This window comes from Zootoca vivipara, chromosome 10, assembly GCF_963506605.1.
Source record: "Zootoca vivipara chromosome 10, rZooViv1.1, whole genome shotgun sequence".
NCBI classification, from domain to species: Eukaryota; Metazoa; Chordata; class Lepidosauria; order Squamata; family Lacertidae; genus Zootoca; species Zootoca vivipara.
The window spans coordinates 45,094,376-45,114,402 of record NC_083285.1 but is presented as its reverse complement, the minus strand read 5'-3'; the positions used below and the strand labels follow the sequence as shown (position 1 = coordinate 45,114,402).

General features: G+C 44.5%; 1 protein-coding gene across 3 annotated transcripts in view; it reads right to left on the bottom strand.

Annotated features, from left to right (window-relative positions):
• The window catches only part of TMPRSS6 (transmembrane serine protease 6), a 35,597-nt gene extending 17,507 nt beyond the window's left edge, over positions 1-18,090 (bottom strand). For 2 of the 3 annotated variants that reach the window (XM_035127072.2, XM_035127073.2), the window contains exons 1-7: positions 17,974-18,090; positions 15,182-15,339; positions 12,815-12,951; positions 12,096-12,163; positions 10,039-10,223; positions 2,941-2,982; positions 605-809 (exon numbers count right to left, since the gene is read on the bottom strand). In XM_035127072.2, coding sequence (XP_034982963.1) covers positions 605-809; positions 2,941-2,982; positions 10,039-10,223; positions 12,096-12,163; positions 12,815-12,951; positions 15,182-15,329 — 785 coding nt within the window. In that variant the 5' untranslated portion in view covers positions 15,330-15,339; positions 17,974-18,090. Of the gene's footprint in view, positions 1-604; positions 810-2,940; positions 2,983-10,038; positions 10,224-12,095; positions 12,164-12,814; positions 12,952-15,181; positions 15,340-17,973 lie in introns of those variants that run through there. The other variant, XM_035127074.2, reaches the window with a different exon arrangement.
• Between the last annotated feature and the right edge of the window lie 1,937 nt (positions 18,091-20,027).

Genomic DNA, 20,027 nt, shown 5'->3' with positions numbered 1-20,027 from the left:
GAGTCTGTTCCATTGCTGAACAGCTCTTACTGTCAGAAAGTTTTCCCAAATGTTTTCCAAATGTTCTGGTCAGATTACCGTAGTGCAAATGTGGAAACCAGGCCATGACCCTTGGCTTACCGTCATGTCTAATGCAGAAATTGTGATTCCCTTTGCTCCAAACAAGCCATTGTTTTGGGCTTCCCAACTGTGGCTTGTTTAAGTGAAACGAACCACCAATTCTGACTCAAACATTACACTAGCCAAGGGCTTGTCCCACTCTCAGTTTACTGCTGAATTGGAACAAATTTCAATCAGTTTCTCTGCAGAATTGGTGATTCAGCAGCAAATAGTGAGTTTTCCTGAGTGGGACAAAAAACAAAACATAACCCTGCTTGGATCCATGCCTAGAAAGCACAGGACAACTGGAAAATCTCCTGGACCCATGTTTTGCAGACCCAGGACAAGCAGAAGTGTGGACGAGCCCCAAGCCAAGAGGGCTGGGCCACATTGCTATGTGCTCATTCACAATAAGCCATTAAACATGGCTTTACTGTGATGCGCAAAGCAGCCCTGTGGCTCCATCTTTTGCCATTCATGCTTCTATGACATCAAAGCTACCTACGAAGTGATGAGCCGCTTTTCCAGAGGTCCTGCTGCGTCATACATGGCCAGTCGGTCTCTGCATTCGGAGAGGGTCCATTCCAGGCGTAGCTTGATCATGTGGCCTTGGGGGCCATGGAGATGCCAGAGGCAGCTAGAGGCAAGGTAGTCTGGGCCCCTCAGCTTGAGCACAGCATCTTCCCTGATGTAGCTGTACCTGTAGCAACCTACAAAGAGAAGCAAAATTGCAGAGCGTCCCACTAGATGGGGGGGGGGGAGAGTTGTCTTTCAGAAAAGGGGTCTTACAGCACCACCATCGACATGCCTGCTCAGAATTAAGCCCCATTGAGTTCAATGGTGCTCATTCTGAGGAAAGTGGGTGTTCTGTAGGATTGCCCCCTTGTGTGGCTTAAAGTTAAACTACTCCGTATCCCTACGAGAGATCAAAGCAAAGTAACATAGGAAGGGTTTGCAATCTGCATTCCTCCAGGTTCCTTTGATACAATCAAAATTTAGTAACCAGTCTGATTCTTCAGTGACTCTCTCCTTAAAATGTTGCTAGCCATCTCAGTCCTTGTCACCCCAAAAACTGTGCTCAAGTCCTTTTGTCCCAATGGAAAAAGGTGAAAGATGTGCTTAAATCTCTGATTGAAATCAATAGAATTGTTATTTTACAAAATGCTTTACTTTTGACCCAGTGTTGCTCTTAATTTCTGCTCATTTCCGAACTGTTTCATTACAAAATGACATTTTAAAAGTGCACTGTGAAAAGTATTTTGTAAACATCTTTTACATTTTACATTTTTTAAGTTTAAAGCACTAATAAAACAGTCATAGGAAGAGGGAGAATAAAATTACAAGATAGTAAAAGTAATAAGTAGGTGTTTCAAAACATATGTATTGTACTTTATGTCATGATGATCAGGTGAGTGTCAGGTGGATGCTCCCACCCACCAGGCTGGGGGATTTAGGAATCTTGCCCAGCAGCTAGATCCAGTTCCCTACTCTGGAGTATAAGCACAAGTGTTAAACCCCCCACCCCCCCGAAGACATATACATATACATGGGCAGAGACAGCATTACGATGTCAGCTAAACCATGGTTTAGCCTCCTCCCAGGTTTGCATGCTCCATCCTCCTTTGGGGATATTTTCCTTTTAATTAACCATGGTTCTGTTGTGTCATCTGGAGTGAAACTGTGGTTAGCATTAACAATTGTTAGTTTAAAACAAGACCACTTTGAAGGGTAGTTTCTGAAGCAGGCTTGTTTAAACTAGCTATATTTATTATTAATCACGGTTCCCAGCTTGGACAACATGGTAAGTTGTGGTTCCATAAAAGTGGAAATGAAAGCTTCTGAGCACCTTCTCTCAGTCCTACAAGAGCTGAGAAGGGGAGTGAGGAGCTCACAAGCCTGGAAGATGGCTAGATCAATTTACACTATGCTAAACCATAGGACCAGGGGACCCAGGTGGCACTGTGGTTAAACCACTGAGCCTAGGGCTTGCTGATCAGAAGGTCGGCGGTTCGAATCCCTGTGACGGGGTGAGCTCCCGTTGCTTGGTCCCAGCTCCTGCCAACCTAGCAGTTCAAAAGCACGTCAAAATGCAAGTAGATAAATAGGAACCGCTACAGCGGGAAGGTAAACGGCGTTTCCATGTGCTGCTCTGGTTTGCCAGAAGCGGCTTTGTCATGCTGGCCACATGACCTGGAAGCCATACGCCGGCTCCCTCGGCCAATAATGCTAGATGAGCGCGCAACCCCAGAGTTGGTCACGACTGGACCTAATGGTCAAGGGTCCCTTTACCTTTAAACCATGGTTTAGTGTGACATCCAACATTCACATGCATACACACAAATGGGAAGTGCTCATAAAAATATTCTTTAAGACAATTGGACATTCCTAATTTGTTTTTTTTTTAAAGGCATGTGTATTTCACACATTGCATAATCACAGCAAACTCCATGCTAATGTTAGAGGTATTAAAAACAGAATCAATGTATGAGGACAAGGACCAACCACAATGATACCTTTCCCCATTGAAGGTAAGCCCAAAGATGCTCACAAGAATCAGATTAAACACCAACCCAGAAAACAAAGGACAATAACAATTTATAAGAATGCAACCTATGAAAGTGAGACCAAGTGCTATGAATAGTTTTAAGCTCAGTTCTTGCCGTTTTCAAAATATGTTTATTGTTTTATCACTTGTTTGCCACCCTGAGCTCCTTTGGGAAGAAGGGTGGGATATAAATTCAAGAGATAAAATGTCACATTGGTTTATGGATTTTTAAAAACAAACCCTCTCACGCACATCAATGCAAGAAACATAAAATAAGGGAGAAATAAACAGCCTACCCAATGTGGATTTCAGGACTTTTATGTCTTTCACACTGGATTCTGTTAGAAAAAACACACATAAAGAAAAAAAACCCACATGAGATCCTGCAAGACCAAAAACTAAAAACTCAAAAAATGCAAGAAACATCCACTCCATTCACGGCCAGCTTCCTTTTTCATGCTGTACTAGGCACACCATAAATCGTCCCCCCTTCCCGTTATCAATAATTGGTTAGATAGAATGCCAAACCATATTTCAGCAGAATCAGCACTGTATGTATGAGCCTGTATGCTCAAGCACCCTCTTTTTATTTCCTCCTGCATGCTCCAGAAAAGGAGATTCAAAGCTTCTGGTTCCAACCCAACGGCACGTGATAGGCAGGGAGGCGTAGAACAAAATGCCCTCCCCCCAAATGTGCCCAGGGCCACTGTCCCCCCAGCAACGCTACTGATTGTCTACACTGACTGGCAGCAGCTTTCCAGGCATAGCTGCCAAGTATCCTGTTTCCGCCGGGAAAACCCCTTTTTTCCTACCGTTTCCCGGCAGTCTCCCGTTTAGTTTTTAATCCCGATATTCTCCCTTAAATCGGCTTCTGCCGGCGGCCATTTTTCTGGTGCTGCTTTGCCCTTCTATGGGCACCAGAAAATGGCAGCGCCGGCACCGGAAGTCGCTTCCGCGCATGACCGGAAACGCGTAAAAGCGACTGCCGGTGGCGCTTTGCCCTTCTATGGGCATCAGAAAATGGCGGCGCCGGAAGTCGCTTTTACGTGTTTTCGGTCATGTGTGGAAGCGACTTCCGGTGCCGGCGCTGCCATTTTCTGGTGCCCATAGAAGGGCAAAGCGCCACCGGAAGTTGCGTTCACGCAACTTCCGGTGTGCGCGCGCTGCCGATCCCGGATCTTTCCGTCCAGGACTTGGCAGGTATGTTTCCAGGTCCTACAGGTGAAACTCGGAAAACTAGAATATCGCCGAAAAGTGCATTTATTTCAGTAACGCAACTTAAAAGGTGAAACCAATATATGAGATAGATGTATGACATGCAAAGCAAGATATGTCAAGCCTTTATTTGTTCTAATTGTAATTATTTGTCATTAGGCGGGTCAATTATAAATGGAATGTAATTAATGAAATGTAATAGCGATGTTTATTTTGGTATTATTGTAACTATTTGTTTTATTACTGTGGAATTTCCAAAAGAAAGCATTTGTAAAAATAAAAATAAAAATAAAAAGTTGCATTACTGAAATAAATGCACTTTTCAATGATATTCTAATTTTCCAAGTTTCACCTGTACATGGAGACACCAGGGATTGAACCTGGGACCTTCTGCATGCAAAGCATATGCCCTGCCACTGAGCTATGGCCATTTCCTGAATCAGGGCTAAATGGTACCAAAATTTGGGTGAGGATGCTGTCATCCAAAGGGATCAGTCATCAAGAGGATGCCTTAAGCAACTGAATGCCTTGTTCAGAAATCTCTACTACAAGTATTCCCACTGAACTGAATAAGCAGGTATTGAAACAAGAGGTGGGGAGGATGTGGGAAGAAAAGCAACCTGGGGTGAGTGATGTACAATGGAAGAGACACTGAGCTGTTCTTTCATGTCAGATGGCTTTGACAAGGGAAAGCAAAACAAAAGACAATTAAGTTGTTGGGTTTTGTTTCCCCCCTTTACAGCTTCATAAGAATAGAGATGAGTCAAAATAAGTGGAGTGGTGGGTGGGAATACTCCCAGATATCAGTCTTTAGAGGAGAGGAAATATTCTTGCAGTTCCAGACTAGAGCACTTTAGCAATGCCGAATTATTCCACTTGTGCAAAGAAGTTGAAGTGGAACGGCCATTGTGATCCTGTATTGCACTCAAAGCAGTGCTTTATCCTAATTGTGGTCTCACAATGCTCCATTTCCATATCAAAGGCAAAGGGATTACACAGCTGGGATTGGCAGTCCTAAATATATTACCGGTAGTTATTCTATTCAATCAAACCTACACCCACAAAAGTGCACTTTAAACTGGTAGCCTTCCATCTAGGGCTAGATGGAGCCGACTAATCTCAGTCCAAGTCACTTTCACATGTGTCCCATTCCATTTGCACATTAAACTGATTAAAATATCTTTTAGAAAAAACAAAACTGGGATAAATCAGATTCATATCACCAACATGCTTAACTCTAATAAACACATTAAGGGCTTAAGACTGTAGAGTAAACTGTCTGCCAGGCTTAGCTAGGTCACAACCCCTCGCCTTGGAAGCAAGGGTTACCAAACTCTTTGTTCTTTTTTCTTCCACCATGTGAACCCTACCAGTAAGGAGTTCTAAGCTGGATACGCCAGCCATCTTTGTGTTTTTATACAAATAATTTAGAAACTCTTACTATTTTGAAACTAAGTAAAACTGCCTGTCTTTTCTTGCTGCTGTATGGGAAAGCACATGAATCTGACCTTTGAAGAGTTTGTAAGTAAACCATTTAAAACTTATCAAGCGTGAGGTCTCTTTCTATGCTAAGGGAAGTGGGGAACTTTGGAAGGGGGTATTTTAAAGGTCTAAGCCTACATTTCCACTTTTGCTGCATGTTTCATGATTTTAAATCTTTGCTGGGGCTCTCTCAGCAAAGGGTACTTGCCTCAAACATGGATCTAGGCTTCCAGAGAATTCATTCATTTTATCTAAAGTAATTCTCTCCTTAAACCAAACACAAAAATAAATAACAACAAAAAGTCTACAAAACATTGCACTTAAATATATATTTCTGAATCTATTTCCTTTTAGTAGGTGCATTCATAAATGTATTTTGTCTCAAAGAAATTGTTTTGAACCAACATTTATATGGTTAGAATTTATTTCAGAACCTAGTTAGTTTTTTTTAAAAAAACAACAACAATCCATTCTTGATTTTTAACAAAAAATTTTTTGAATATTTGTATGTGGTGCCTATAAAGGTTTGATGATGATGGGGATGATTTTTAACAAATCAAACAAAATAAGGGGAGTTAAAGCAGGACAAATCCCTCCCGTTAAGAAGCTCTGAAAGCTTTAAAAGAATTTGTCATCACACCATGTAATACGACAATTATCATAGCGAGGCTTCATTCTGAGGTACAAAAATCTTTATAGTTACCCATTAAATAATGAATCATGCCTCTCTGCACTTAGCATGGAAGAAAAGTAATGATTATCTCCAATTAGAGGGAAGTATTATTATTGTTATTTATACAGTACCACCAATGTGCATGGCAAGGCTGTGTATACACCATGTATTTAAAGCACACACCCCAAGAAACCTGGAAATTGTAGTTTATTAAGGATATGGGAATCACAGCTTTGTGAGGAAAAACCACAGCACCCATGATTCTTTAGGGATTGGGGAATGTGCTTTATAAGTACCGTATTGGCCTGAACATAAGCACACTTTTCCCCCCTTCAAATTCCGACCGTGAAAAATGAAAGCACGGCTTAAATTTGCGACCTTACCAAAATTGGCTTTTACGATATTGCTGCTGAAACAGACATACGGTAAAATGAAACGGGTGTGAGTGCCTGCAGAATTTTAAGGGAGTGGCTTATATTCAGGTGTGACTTATATCCGGTAAGTTGTGTGGGTTGCCGGCACTTGGGGCGGGGCAAGTGTTATGCCCCCCTGGTGGATTGGGAAGCTGGGAGGGTGGAGGCATGGTGGGGGAGGAGCCCGTGTGGAGGGAAGGGTGAGCTGGCCTAACCTCATTGGCCAGCCCAGGAGGAGGGCGCATGTGAGAGTCCCTTGACTGGCCATGTGGAGAAGGGGCGCTGCTGTGCCCGCTGAGAGGTGCGGCGGCAGCCGCCCCAGGCACGCCTCTCTGCTGTTCAGCGGCTTCAGGCCGCTCTCTGGAGGCGCACGGGCCTGGGGCCGCCTCCGTCGTGCGCAGGGGCGTCTGGGTTGCGCAGGGCTCCGGGCCTCCAGGTGGCAGCCGTGCTGTGCGCTGTGCCCGCTCGCCCGCTGCGCAGGGAAACGGGGCGGGGGCGCCGGAGGGATCCGTCGCACCACGGCGCCAGGGCACCAGTTATGCTTAAGACGGCCCTGTATATTTATAAGGTTCATCCTAAGAGTGTTGGGGGGGGGGCATTACAGCCTTCTGCATTTTCTCTTGCCCATGCACAATTATTTTGCCTCACTTTTTAATATAAAATGTGTTGTAACATTATGCGTCCAGTGTATTGTGCAAAATGGATGCACCAGTAAGTCTGAGCCCAATATGGCTACCTATGTGATGGAAATTGAAGATTATTCAGAAACTCCAGATAACATAATCTATTGTAATCCCATTGAGATTTAATAGTGGGTTTCAGACTTGACGATGCCAGGGCATAGCCTTTGTCACTTAGGTAGGTTGGAATGTGTCCTTCTGCTCTTTGCTAAGTGTGATTTGCAAAATTATAATACACAAATTACTTAGAGCTGAGCAGCGTCACGCAGAACGCCTTAGGAATGGAAAAAACTGTAAATAAAAGATAATGATGAATGATGGCAATTTCTTAGCAGGGAGATTTTCGGAAGCATAAAGAGTTGGTCTCATTTAACATTTTTGCCAGTGGTGAGGTAGAGAAATTAGAAACCAAAATCCTTTCATTGACATGTTCGATGGCAAAAGGGACAAGCATCTGGTATACAAAGAGCTAATAAGGCCAGTTTTATGGGCAGGCACAATGCACTGAAATAGGAATGATTGTTAAAAACAGGCGAATATTAGAGTTGTAGTGCAAATGCATCAGTTTTATTTCATTTAACTGTTTGTCATGGGGTTTTGTTTCATTTTTGGAAACAAGCCAGGTTTCAAGATGATTCCGAGAATATTCTGTTCAAATCCCAACTCTTCCCACCGCTAGCTACTAAAACTCCCAGCAATTTTCTGCGCTCTCTGAAAAGAGGGAATGAGTGTTTCACCACTTTAAATTGGTAATGTAGAAGTGAGAGTGAAGGAACACAGATTGGCAAAACACAGTCAACTTTTCCACAGGGGAACATTGCAAAGTATACTGTAACAGCGCCGTCTTAAGCGCCCCTGTCGCCATGGTGCGCCGGATCTCTCCGGCGCCCTTCCGCCCCGTTTCCCGGCACGGTGGGCGGGTGGGCGCGGCGCTGCTGCGCGGCGGGCGGGCAGGCACAGCGCGATCTCTCCGGCGCCCTCCCGCCCTGTTTCCCAGCGCGGTGGGCAGGTGGGCGCGACGCGCAGCGGACCGGCGGACCGGCCGGCCAGCGGGCGGGCGCAGCTCGCGGCGCCCTCCTGGCGGGACGGCGCCATGGTGCCCTGCGCCACTGGGAGTCTACGGCGAGCCGGCCCTGTACTGTAACAAGAGGAAGGCAAAACTGTTGAAAGAGACTTTGACATGGCAGTTTGCTGTGAGGTGCAATGCAATGCAATGCAATGCAATGCAATGGGTGGTGGTGGTGGGAAGGTTTAGGAGGATGTTTAAAGTCTATCTGCCAGCAAGTGCAATTCAGTCTTGGGAACAGGTTTCCATTGTGGGTGGTACCTGTTCTTTTTAATTGCTACATCTAGCAAGCTGATCTGCACTCACCATTATCCATGATAGATTAGGTCCTGTGCATATCCTCTAAGTAACACAGGAGTGGGGAACCAACTTGTGGCTTTCCAGATGTTGTTGAGCTACAGCTCCCATCATCCCTGCGGACTGTCCCTGTTGCCTGGGACTGATGGGATTGGGAATCCTACCGCATCTGGAGAGCTACTGGTTTCCTTCCCATGCCTCTAAAAGATGGCTGATCAGATGTGACAGCCAGTTGATCATTGAAAAGCGGACAATGCTGACCATCTGTTTGGAGGGTGAGTGAGCATGTTAAGATTTTCGCATGCAAAGATCTGGGAATGGTGATACTATCTCAAGCAAAGAGGGGATACAGTGGTACCTCGGGTTAAGAACTTAATTCGTTCCGGAGGTCCGTTCTTAACCTGAAACTGTTTTTAACCTGAGGGACCACTTTAGCTAATCGGGCCTCCCGCTGCAGCCACGCAGTCGTCGTGCGATTTCTGTTCTCATCCTGAAACAAAGTCCTTAACCCGAGGTACTATTTCTGAGTTAGCAGAGTCTGTAACCTGAAGTGCCTGTAACCTGAGGTACCACTGTACTTCTGTTGGATAAGGTATGAGATATATATTATAGTATGGTACATCTTCATTTTTACAAGTGGCCCAGGATGCAGCCAGATAATCAGCTGTTCAGATAAACAAGGAAAATCACATAACTTTGCCACTTGGGTCAATGGAACCTTGAAGAATTTTAAGCACTGTGACACCTGTTGTTGTTGTTGTTGTTGTTGTTGTTGTTGTTGTTGTTGTTGTTGTTGTTGTTGTTGTTATAAAAATTAGGACTCTATCACATGCTTTCTTTGAGGAAGATTTATAAATCTTCAGAAAGCATTCCTTTCAAAGAGGGGAATCATAGACTCAGTTATGCTTAGATGAGAAATTGAATAATTTGTCAAATCTGCTTTCTCATATTTCCAGTTTTGCCACATTTCCACATCAGTTTGCAAATTTGTTCAAAAGGAGAATCCTCACGGAAGTCCACCATTATTTTAGTGTGCATATCTCCTACGATACAAATTTGCAAACATTTCCCCTTCATATGATGCTTTTTTTGTACATTTTAATCCACACTCCCCCCCCCTAACATAAGCATTTTTGCTCACAGTTATTTGGTTGGAGAAGTACAAAGCCAAATTTGGAAAATTGGAAACCTTGAAGGATAGTTGTGTTTCAGTTCATGCATTGTTTACATTGTTCACATTGGATAGGACTACATTAAAATGCAAACTGAATTTCTCCCTCATCCCTAGAGTAGACCCACTGAAATAAATGGGATTTAAGTTAGTCATGATTTCCTCTGGTCTAATCCAAGCATGACTAAGTCTGGATCCATCTCACTGCATCTTTCCTTTCTTGGTCTTATATTGTCAGCATCCTATCCTGCTGACAGACACACTCACTCCACCCTGTGTTTCCTCCCATCTCTTTCTTCTGCAGAGTCAGGCAATCTTTTTTTCCAGACTATATAGGTATCATAGGCATCTCTTCCTTCTTGGAAGTACAAACTGCACATATGTGATCAGTACTCACCTAGCAAAACCAAGGATTCTGGGTCAACCTTGTATTCCGTCTGGTATGAGAGGTGTCCTGTTCTATCGATGCTGCCAAGAAGCTCTTTGTAGAGTGTGGCATTCACTTTCTCCGCAGTCATCTCCTTGTGTTGCCCTTTGGGGACTTGAAGGGCGAACCAGAAGAAGCATGTCAGAGATCCCTCCCTAGCAAATGGAGAAAACAAATGGATTTTGAAATTTATTTCAAAATTCATTCAACAAAATTTATATAAGGCTTGAGTGCAAGAAAGCCTCTATGTGGTTTACAGTAAGTACAGTGATACCTCTACTTACGAATTTAATGCGTTCCGAATGCACATTTGTAAGTCGAAAAAAATTGTAAGTCGAATCACATAGGAATGCATTGGGAGAAAAAATCGTAAGTCAAAGCAACCCTATCTAAAAATTCGTAAGTAGAAAAAAATCCTATCTAACCCGCATCCAAGATGGCAGACGGAGCTCCATTCGTAAGTAGAAACATTCGTAACTAGAGTTATTCATAAGTAGAGGTACCACTGTATTAAAAGCATTGATAATTTTCCCTCAAAGCATTTAAAAATAATTAAAATTAACAATAGAAAAAATTAAAACGTGGAAACATCTACATGCCTGGATAGGCTTGCTAAAGAAAAAGATAAAGGTGCCGAAAAATGTTCAATGAAGGGCCTGCCTGATTTCAATTGGCAGAGATGGTCCATGTGCAGGTGCTGCCACACTAAAAGATCAATTTCTTACAACTGCAGAGTCTCATGCGGCACCTGTAACAGCACCAGTTTTGTAGATCAAAGCGGTCGAATGGGCACATGTAGGGTGAGGTGCTCCTGCAAGCAAACTGTTCCCAATACATTAAAGGCAATGTTAACATCCTGAACTTGACCCAGTAGCATATCAGTAGCCAGTGCAGATCTCTGAACAGAGGTGTTGCATGCTGACAAGGCCTCCCTTCTGTCAGCAATTGTGCTGCAGCATTTGCTATTTCTGGGTCAAGTTCAAGGGAAGCCCACATAAAGTGCACTGCGGTCATCCAGTCTTGATGTCACCAATGCCTGGTCTATTGTGGTCAGCCTCTCCTGCGTTAGGAACAGTCAAAGTGGCCATACTAGGCACAGCTGGAAAAGACACTTCTAGTGACTATGGCTACCTGGCCTCCAGTGAAAACTCTGGACCCCAAAGCACCCCCCAGACGGCTCCTTCACAGGAAGCGCAACCCCATCCAGGGCAGGCAATGGACCAATTGGGATTCAAGCCCAGTTTATTTTCCCTCATCCACCCCACTGCTCTGTCCAGACACAGGTCAGGGGCCTACACAGCATTTCTTGATTCAGATGTTATGGAGAAACGGAGCTGAATGTTACCAGCCTATTGAGGGCACCTTGCCCCAGAACTCCCAATGAGCGCTCTCCGCAGCTTCAAATAAATACAGCGGTACCTCAGGGTTACAGACGCTTCAGGTTACAGACACTTCATGTTACAGACTCTGCTAACCCAGAAATAGTACCTCGGGTTAAGAACTTTGCTTCAGGATGAGAACAGAAATTGTGCTCTGGTGGCGCGATGGCAGCAGGAGGCCCCATTAGCTAAAGTGGTACCTCAGGTTAAGAACAGTTTCAGGTTAAGAACGGACCTCCAGAACGAATTAAGTTCTTAACCCGAGGTACCACTGTATTAAATAGCAATGAGAATAAAGCTTCTTCCTTTCCATTTGTGCATCTTAAATTCATAGAGTTAGATGGGACCACAAGAGTCATCTAGTCCAATGCAATGCAGGTATCCTTTTGACCAACATGGGGCTCAAACCCACGGCCCTGAGGTTAAGAGTCTCATGCTTTACCAGCTGAGCTATCCCAGCTTCAAGAGTGGCGATCATGCTGCTGCTTCTGCAGCTAGCGAAACATTTCCAGCTTTAAGGTGTATTAACCCAAAGTCATGACCGATAATCATTTGGGGGCAAGTATGGCAGGTTCTTCATCTCTGTAAAATAAACACACGGCAACTTCTAAGGGCAGCTTTCAAAGAGGCTAATAAGGCTTCACTCACCCAAAGGCATAGACAGTGCTGGAGTTGTAGTAAGGAGCCAAATCGGTGGCATGGATGAGGTCTTTCAGCTGTAAAAAAATGTTCTCTAGTCATTACCAGACAATGGTGCCATCAGAAAATAATACCCAGTCTCTCTCATAATATAATTCACCTATCATTCAGCATTCAGGCATGAACCAGTACTGTATTGCCACATTTATCTTTACCAACTCTGCTCTAGAAATGCATCATGAAAAAGAAACAATTGCTATAATGTAAGCAGCAATGCAATGCATTTGACTGTAGCGGGGAAGATTGTGACCAGGTGAGCTGTGTGCCTGGCCTGCTCAGTCTGCTGTCTAGGTGCTAACTGTGTCAATAGGCCATGTCTGCTGTTGTTGCTGCTTTCCCATCTAATGGATCTTTATCTGTAAACTGGACTTGGGCGTTTCAAATAGAGGACACCTTAAAATAGAGGACTGTCCTCTGTAAAGTAGGCCGCTTGGCTACCTATGGCTGCTTATGTGCCTTTTGTTGCAGACTGAAATGTAGAAATTTGGCAGACGGGGCTTTCCCTGCTGGGGAAACCCAATAATGGCTATGGGGAAGTTGCAACTTAAACTGCTTTGAACGATACTGGAGGAGGACCCATAGAGACGCTGGCAGTTCTGCACACTAATAGCCTCTGTACTAATGCCTCACACTAACACCGTCTGTAGCTCATGAAGTCGTGCCCCTACCATCTTCTGAGTCTTTGTTGTCTCTGACCAGAAGCCTCTGGATTCCATCCGCCCATGATCCAGGGAAAACTGTCGATTAAGGATCCTCAGGCTGCCCGAGTAGAAGTGTAGGGATGTTGTGTGGCGTGGTCTGTAGTCTGCCGGGAAGACAAGACACAGGGATGAGTTCCATACAGTGGAACCAAGATACCACATGGGCTCTCACTGCACCACACTTAAAATGGACAGACTTCATTCAGACAACTCTGTCAAAGGAGCCAGGCTGGTGCGGAAGGGTGAGATCCAAGTAAAAAATGGCAGGCCCTCATCTGTAAAGCATGTTTTTGGCCACCCTAATGAAGCCAGCAGAATGAAGTAGTATTAGAATGGACAGTACCATTTCAGACTGTAGGTGGGGGAGTGGAGCATTGGATCCCCTGCCACATTCTAAGCTGGGCTGGCTTGCGCTGGCCAGGGTGCTAAATTGAGCAGGCGGGGGGAGGAAGCCAAGTCCCTCCCTCCCTCCCTCCCTCCCTGTTACACCTGCTGCCTGGTGCATAGCTAAGGGTCTGTGGGGCTTTTGAACCAGTGGATCCAAAGAATCTGGTGCCCAGCCCATTCTTGTTGCAGGGCTTCCTGCTTGTACCAGCTTCCTGCATACTATGGTGCAACAGGATCCTCTGCTGGGAAGGAGAAACAAGAGGGAAAAATGAATGCCAAGGAGGATGAAAAACAGATGAAGAGAAAGGGAAGGAAGGAAGGAAGGAAGGAAGGAAGGAAGGAAGGAAGGCACTTTTAAAAAAAATTATTCCCATGCATTTCAAAAACATCAATCTGTTTATCAAGGGTTTTTTAAAATCAAATTTACAAAACTATATATTCAATAAATTCCGGATTACAGAATTGTATAGCGAGCATAGGAACAGAGGTAGCTGGAGCAGAGGAGACAGGCTCCTCGCTAAACTCTGTGTTGTCTACACCAATAATGGGGAACCTTTGTCCTGTAAGCAACCTTAGGCCCATATTGGCCCTTTGAGCCGCCCTATACCTGACATCAGGCAAAGGGCAGGTAAGGACATGGCTGGGCCAAAAGGGAATTTGCAGGCACTGCTGATCAGCTGGTTGTTGGGGCTTGCAAAGCGCTGCACCAGGATTTTGCAAATACCACCGATCAGACAGTCTACTCTGCCCGGCAGTGACTCTCCAGGGTTTCAGACAGGGGGCACTCCCAGCCCTACCTGGAGATGCTGGGGATTAAGAATGGGACCTTGTGCATGCAAGGCAGATGCTCTAGCACTGAGTCTTGTCCCTCCCCCACTTTAAAAAGTCAGCCCCCATCATTACTGTGCTATATTGAACGAATTTGGCAGTACTTAGCCATAATATAAATAAGACTTCAGCATACTGTATTTAATTAAACCACATGTAACTGTTTAATTCCTGAAATCTTTAAACTCATTGTCATAATATGTCAAGTGTAACTTACTTAGAATCTCCTTTCTTTCATGTATAATAAAATTCAAAACTTGTATCTTTCAGTGCTTCTTGGGGAAAAATGCTCGGGGCAACTTCTCTTGATGCTTACCTAAGCAGATTAAAATGTAACCATCCCAACTGGATATATATCAGATTCTTCCTCTAGCCAGCTATCTATAATTAAGGTATATTAGCATATTTTGTGATAATGCTGGACCTAGATGCTTCCATGATGGTGCGGTGAACTGATTGTGTGACTGTTTCAACCTTCCCATGAAGCTGACCTGTACCTCAGCTGCAAATTCCCCCTCAAACCATTTTTAAGTGACATACAATCACTTCACCATTCAGCCACATGAAAGAGGAGTTGACTTCACCATGTCAAAAGTGAGCGGCAAACAGGAGGGCTTAAGCCAGATCAGGAAGTGTCTTTGAGATGCTTGAACTGACCTCACTCCTCCACCATGCTGCATTGGCAACAGGGATGTCATTTTTCTCCCTCAGTTTCCCATTTTCCCATTCATACGTTCAGTTCTCCACGTGTGTGTGTGTGTGTGTGTGTGTGTTATTGTGTGGTTGTGTTTTTTTTACAGTCCTCATGAAAATTCGTTAAGAGTTTTGTGTGAAGTCCTACTGTACGCAATCTTTTATGTTATTTGCAGTAAGACACACATTTAGATGCACACTTCTGTATATGCGTTTTTGTGTACCTTACTTGTCTAGAGAGTTGCCAAATTGCCAAACTGGGATAAGTATGAATTTCGAAGGATCATTGTGTTTCGCTTCCTGAATTGTTTTGGAAAGCGCGAATCAGGCAAGTTCACATTTAAATGTGGACTGAATGGGATTTCTCCCCCCATCCCAGATCACCAACCATCCCAGAGAAGAACAACGGAAGACTCAAACAGTTACCTATGAAATACCAAGTTAGCGCTCCAGCGCCGCCCAGCAGCACCAAGACTACCCAGAGTGGGATGCACTGCTGGCAGTTACAGAGTCTACGCTTGTGTCCTTGGTGAGGCTGCACCTCTGAATGGTCCTCCTGCTCCTCTCCCTCCATTGTGGACAACCTACCAAACAAGCAAAGCAAGGATCAGCCTCCTCTCCATTCTCCATAGCTGAGGTTCTATTCTGTTCTCCCATGAGAACATGCAGCCAAAGTCTGTTCCAGTTGTGGACCATCTTCACCAAACCATCACAATAAAACCATGACGACTTAGTGGAAAGGTGGGTTCAAAGCTTCCTCTATTTTATGCCATTTCTATAAGTTCACAGCTGTATATCCTACACATTCCCATCCCAATCTGCAGCAACCATCAGACAGAGTGCATTTTAAAATAAATTTAATAGTCATACATCTTACCACAGCGGGGAAGACTGTGATCAGGGGACCTGTGCTCCTGGCCAGTCTGCTGCCCAGGTCTAACTGCTGATGGGTGAGTTCAGGCCCCTGCTGTCCCCTTCCTAGGTCCTTTATCTTTAAATTGGACTTGGACCCAACAGCCACTCAAATAGAGAACCCCTTAAAATAGATGGCCTATTTTAGGGATATGTGGCCTTTTGTTAGACTAAAAGCCTGCTCCGATCCAATCAGGAGTTAACTGTCACAAATGTCAATAATAAGCACGTAAGACACGGGTGTCAGAGACAAGGTCCGCGGGCCTAATCCGGCCCGCCAGACCTCGTGCTGTGGCCCGCTGCCCGCCGCCCGCCGCTCTGACTATGTTTCTGCTTTCAGAGCTAGTTATTACTTACATTATTACAAAAAACAGTAATAATTGAATGCAATGACAATAATTTATTATAATAAAGAGTGGACACATAGTCCTACAGATACAACCGGCCCTTTGAGGGTGACCAAACTGCTGATGTGGCCCCCGATGAATTTGAGTTTGACACCCCTGACGTAAGATGTCAGTGGGGCAAAACAGCAACACCTGGCCTCCATTTGAGGCTTCTCAGGGATGGCCCGATACTTTTTGTTGCCTGTACAGGTAATGCCCTCCATCCCACCAGAGGGCAACAGGCTAGATTAGGGGATGCAGGGCAGAGCATATGACACACACAATTCTTCTGTCCGGCTCCCTGCCCCCTAGCATCTGCTGCCTGAGGTGTCTGTCTCATTCTGCCCAATGACAGAACCAGCCTTGTGCTTTGAGTTAAATGTGGCAGACCGAGGGGGAAAAGAAGCAACAAAACACAAATATACCGTATGTGCATACCAGCCCCTCCCTAACCCAATGACCTCCATATGGCTTTGATTATATATTATGACTCGCATCAGCCCTAGCTGGCACAACCATTGGTTGGCAGATAATGGTAGCCGTGGTCTAAAACATCTGGAAAGCACCAGATCGGGGAAGGCCAGTGTGCTGCCTTTCAGATGTTGTGGACCACAACTCCCATCGCAGTATAGCCAATGATAATGTTGCAGTCCACATTGCCTACCCCTACCACGAACAAGGCTATAATACGACATCAAAAAAGTGCTAGCGCTTTGATTAAGCTACAAAAACGAGGAATGAGATCGGCTTTACCATCTATATACCTCTCAAATCTTCACACACTTGACAATAAAATGGATGATCTGCACCTTATTAATCAAGAAAACTCAGGGGAACTTTGATATGCTAAAGAGGAGGGTTCGAGGAAAGGAGACAGAAATTTGTACAACCAAGCTAGGAGCGCACTGACGAAGGAGATTATAGTGGCAAAACGAACCTATGATTCGGACTCAATTCTCAAACATGTCTCGGCTACTCTTTGGAAGAATTTACCGAACATTTCTGAATATAAGAGAACATCTTTTTACTGAATATAAGAGAACATATTCTTCTGCTCTGGAGAGTCAAAAATTGGCAAACGACCTGAATCAGTTTTATAGCAAAGTCAAGCATTATCAACTAGAGCAATTCACTCGGCGCCAGAGGCACCAACAACCACCTCACAACCTGTTCTGAAGTCACTACAGGGACAGAAGGCAAAAGCTCCAGGCGCAGTCGGAGTGGTTCCTCTTTGCTTGAAATAGTGTTCTGATCTGCACACTCCGATCCTTACACAGATATTTAACAGATATTTTGTATAAAGTGCGTTTACATTGTAAAATTAGCCAAAGCAAATTCCAAGTATGTAAGTACTTGGCGAATAAATTACTATTCTATTCTATTCTAAACCTATTTCTGACACAATAATGCAGTTGTTCCTGATAAATCACAGCACTAATCACTCGCTTCTCACATTCATGGCCAGCAAAGTCAGAATGAAAAGAATGGATATCCATGGAGGGGAGGCAAGGGGCCAATCGCTCCCCAAAAATGAACCATAGCCTCCAAATTCCCGGCTTTCATTTTAAAAGAACGGGTAAGTTTCTATCAATTGTAGAACCTGAGATAGGTGACAAAATGTACAGACTCTATTCTTATCACTTTTTGATAGAAACTAGCCTCTTTCCTCCTTTCAGTGCTTTTACTTTGCCAATTGCCACATTCCCCCAGAAAAAATCCTGTGGATGCCCATCATGTGAAGCCCCATGTTTTCCCTCAGTAGCTTTTTCCTACAGCCTCTGCACCAACAAATCCATAAGGAGGCGGCTTGGGCTGCACTCTATAGCCACCTGTAGCCCAGCATCAGAACTCCAAGCCTCTTCTTCCTCCCTTGGAAGAGAAATCTTAAATATCAGCACGATCCCAAAATGACAGGCCTACCTTTGTAGCTTCCCGCTGTGGTTGTGGCCTGGTGCAGTCTCATCTGAAATCACACACACACACACACACACACACACACACAAACACACACACACGAACGAATGTAAATACTGAGCAGGATTGAATATTTACTTAAGCCCAAGGTCTTCCTTGTGACCAGTCTGTCGCCCAATGTTTTTTGCCCTCTGTTTTTGGCCTTTGCCCTATTCCAAATCAGCACTGAAAGCTGTGCTTAAATGATCTCATGCCACATCACTCTTCCTCACAAATTCTTCTTTGTCGCTCAACAGCTTATGTGAAGCTAGTGCCCTAAAGACCCTCTTGGGTGTTAAGAATGGCAGTGGGGAGGCCTTCTCGGTAGTTTCACTGCCCTGGGAAATTCAGCAGTGTGGCATCTCAGCAGAAGACATTCTCTGTGGCAGCCCCTAAATCTGGCATCTTGGCTGTATAGCTTTCACTACATGCTGAAGACACACCTCTTTTCCTGGGCTTTTGACACCCGTGCAAGATGTTTTGGGACCTACTCTAGAGTTTTGATTGTAAATTGTGTGTGTGTGTTTGTGCATGTGTGTGTGTGCATATATGACTTGGTGTTGGAGGGCAGTTAAAAATCGTAATAATAATAATAATAATAATAATAATAATAATAATAATAATAATGTTTTTCCCAATGAAAAACCATCCCCTTACCTATTTGATATCTTTCATTCCATGAGAATATTGTAGCAATTCTTCTTACCAAAAGCTGAAGACATTGTAGCTTTTCAAATGGGAGAGTGCAGGAGGAGAGCACTTGGGGAGAGTGGGGAAGGGCAGTTTGGAGGATAACAGCTTGCAAGATGTGGAACGAATGATGCTCTGAAGAGCCAAGGTAACACACTGCTTGCTCCCAACCATCTCCTCCTCCTCCCTCTGGTCCCCCCTCTAGAGGGCTGCTGAATAGTTGCCCAGCAACTTTTCCCTGTCTTAGTTACACTCATTTGCTCCAAGGGGATAAAGTCAAAAGACGGCTGAATGGGTGTGTGTGTGTGGGGGGGGAGCCTTATGCTAGAAACTAATGCCTATATGTCCACCTTAGGGTTGCTATGTTTCTTCCCCCTTGGAAGAGCTCTTGCACTTTTAACAGCTGTGCAACAGACACAAATCAAACAGGTGCAGCCTCTGCCCTCAAGAAGATGCTGGGGTGTGTTCTTTGTTCCTTAAATATCTGCACCTTGCACAGCTGGTGAAAGGCACAGGTAGGGGTGAGTAGGGGCAGGCAAATCTCTGCTGCCTTGCTAGAGGGCTGTCAGCAGAGAGAGTGATGAAATGGGCTCAGCAGTGATAGGCTGGCAGAGTCCTAGCCAAACAGACAGCGCTGATAAGCTCAAGCAAAAGTCTGTCTCAGACAACCAGCCCTGACATTCAGAACCCCAGACAGTAACTTCCTGACAGTAAGAGCTGTTCAAACTTCCTGACAGTAAGAGCTGTTCGGCAGTGGAATTTGCTGCCAAGGAGTGTGGTGGAGTCTCCTTCTTTGGAGGTCTTTAAGCAGAGGCTTGACAGCCATCTGTCAGGAATGCTTTGATGGTGTTTCCTGCTTGGCAGGGGGTTGGACTGGATGGCCCTTGTGGTCTCTTCCAACTCTATGATTCTATGATTCTATGAGTCTCTGTTTCCCTCAACCTCACTTTCTGTTTTGAAGACAAAATTGCATTTACTCATTACAGCCCCGTATGAGGCTGATGTTTGTTTCTAGTTCCTTATTTGCAGTTCCTAATACATTACTCATTCAACAGGTACTGACTGAAAAAGGAACTGGGCTATAAGCAAAGGTTCATCCAAAAATAACCTTTGGATCACCCCAAATAATTCCTCTAGCAAACTGGATGTCTGCCCCCTGTGAGCCACTATGGCCATAGGTCCACTAAGCAACTTAGATACAGAGTGCCTACTGGGTGCAATTATTTTGGAGCCCTGTGGAAATCCCCCAAGGTTCGTAACTAGAGTTGCCAACATTTATTTTTCCCTGACAGAAATCCAACAAGTGAATCTTTTTCCCTTTGTGCATCTCT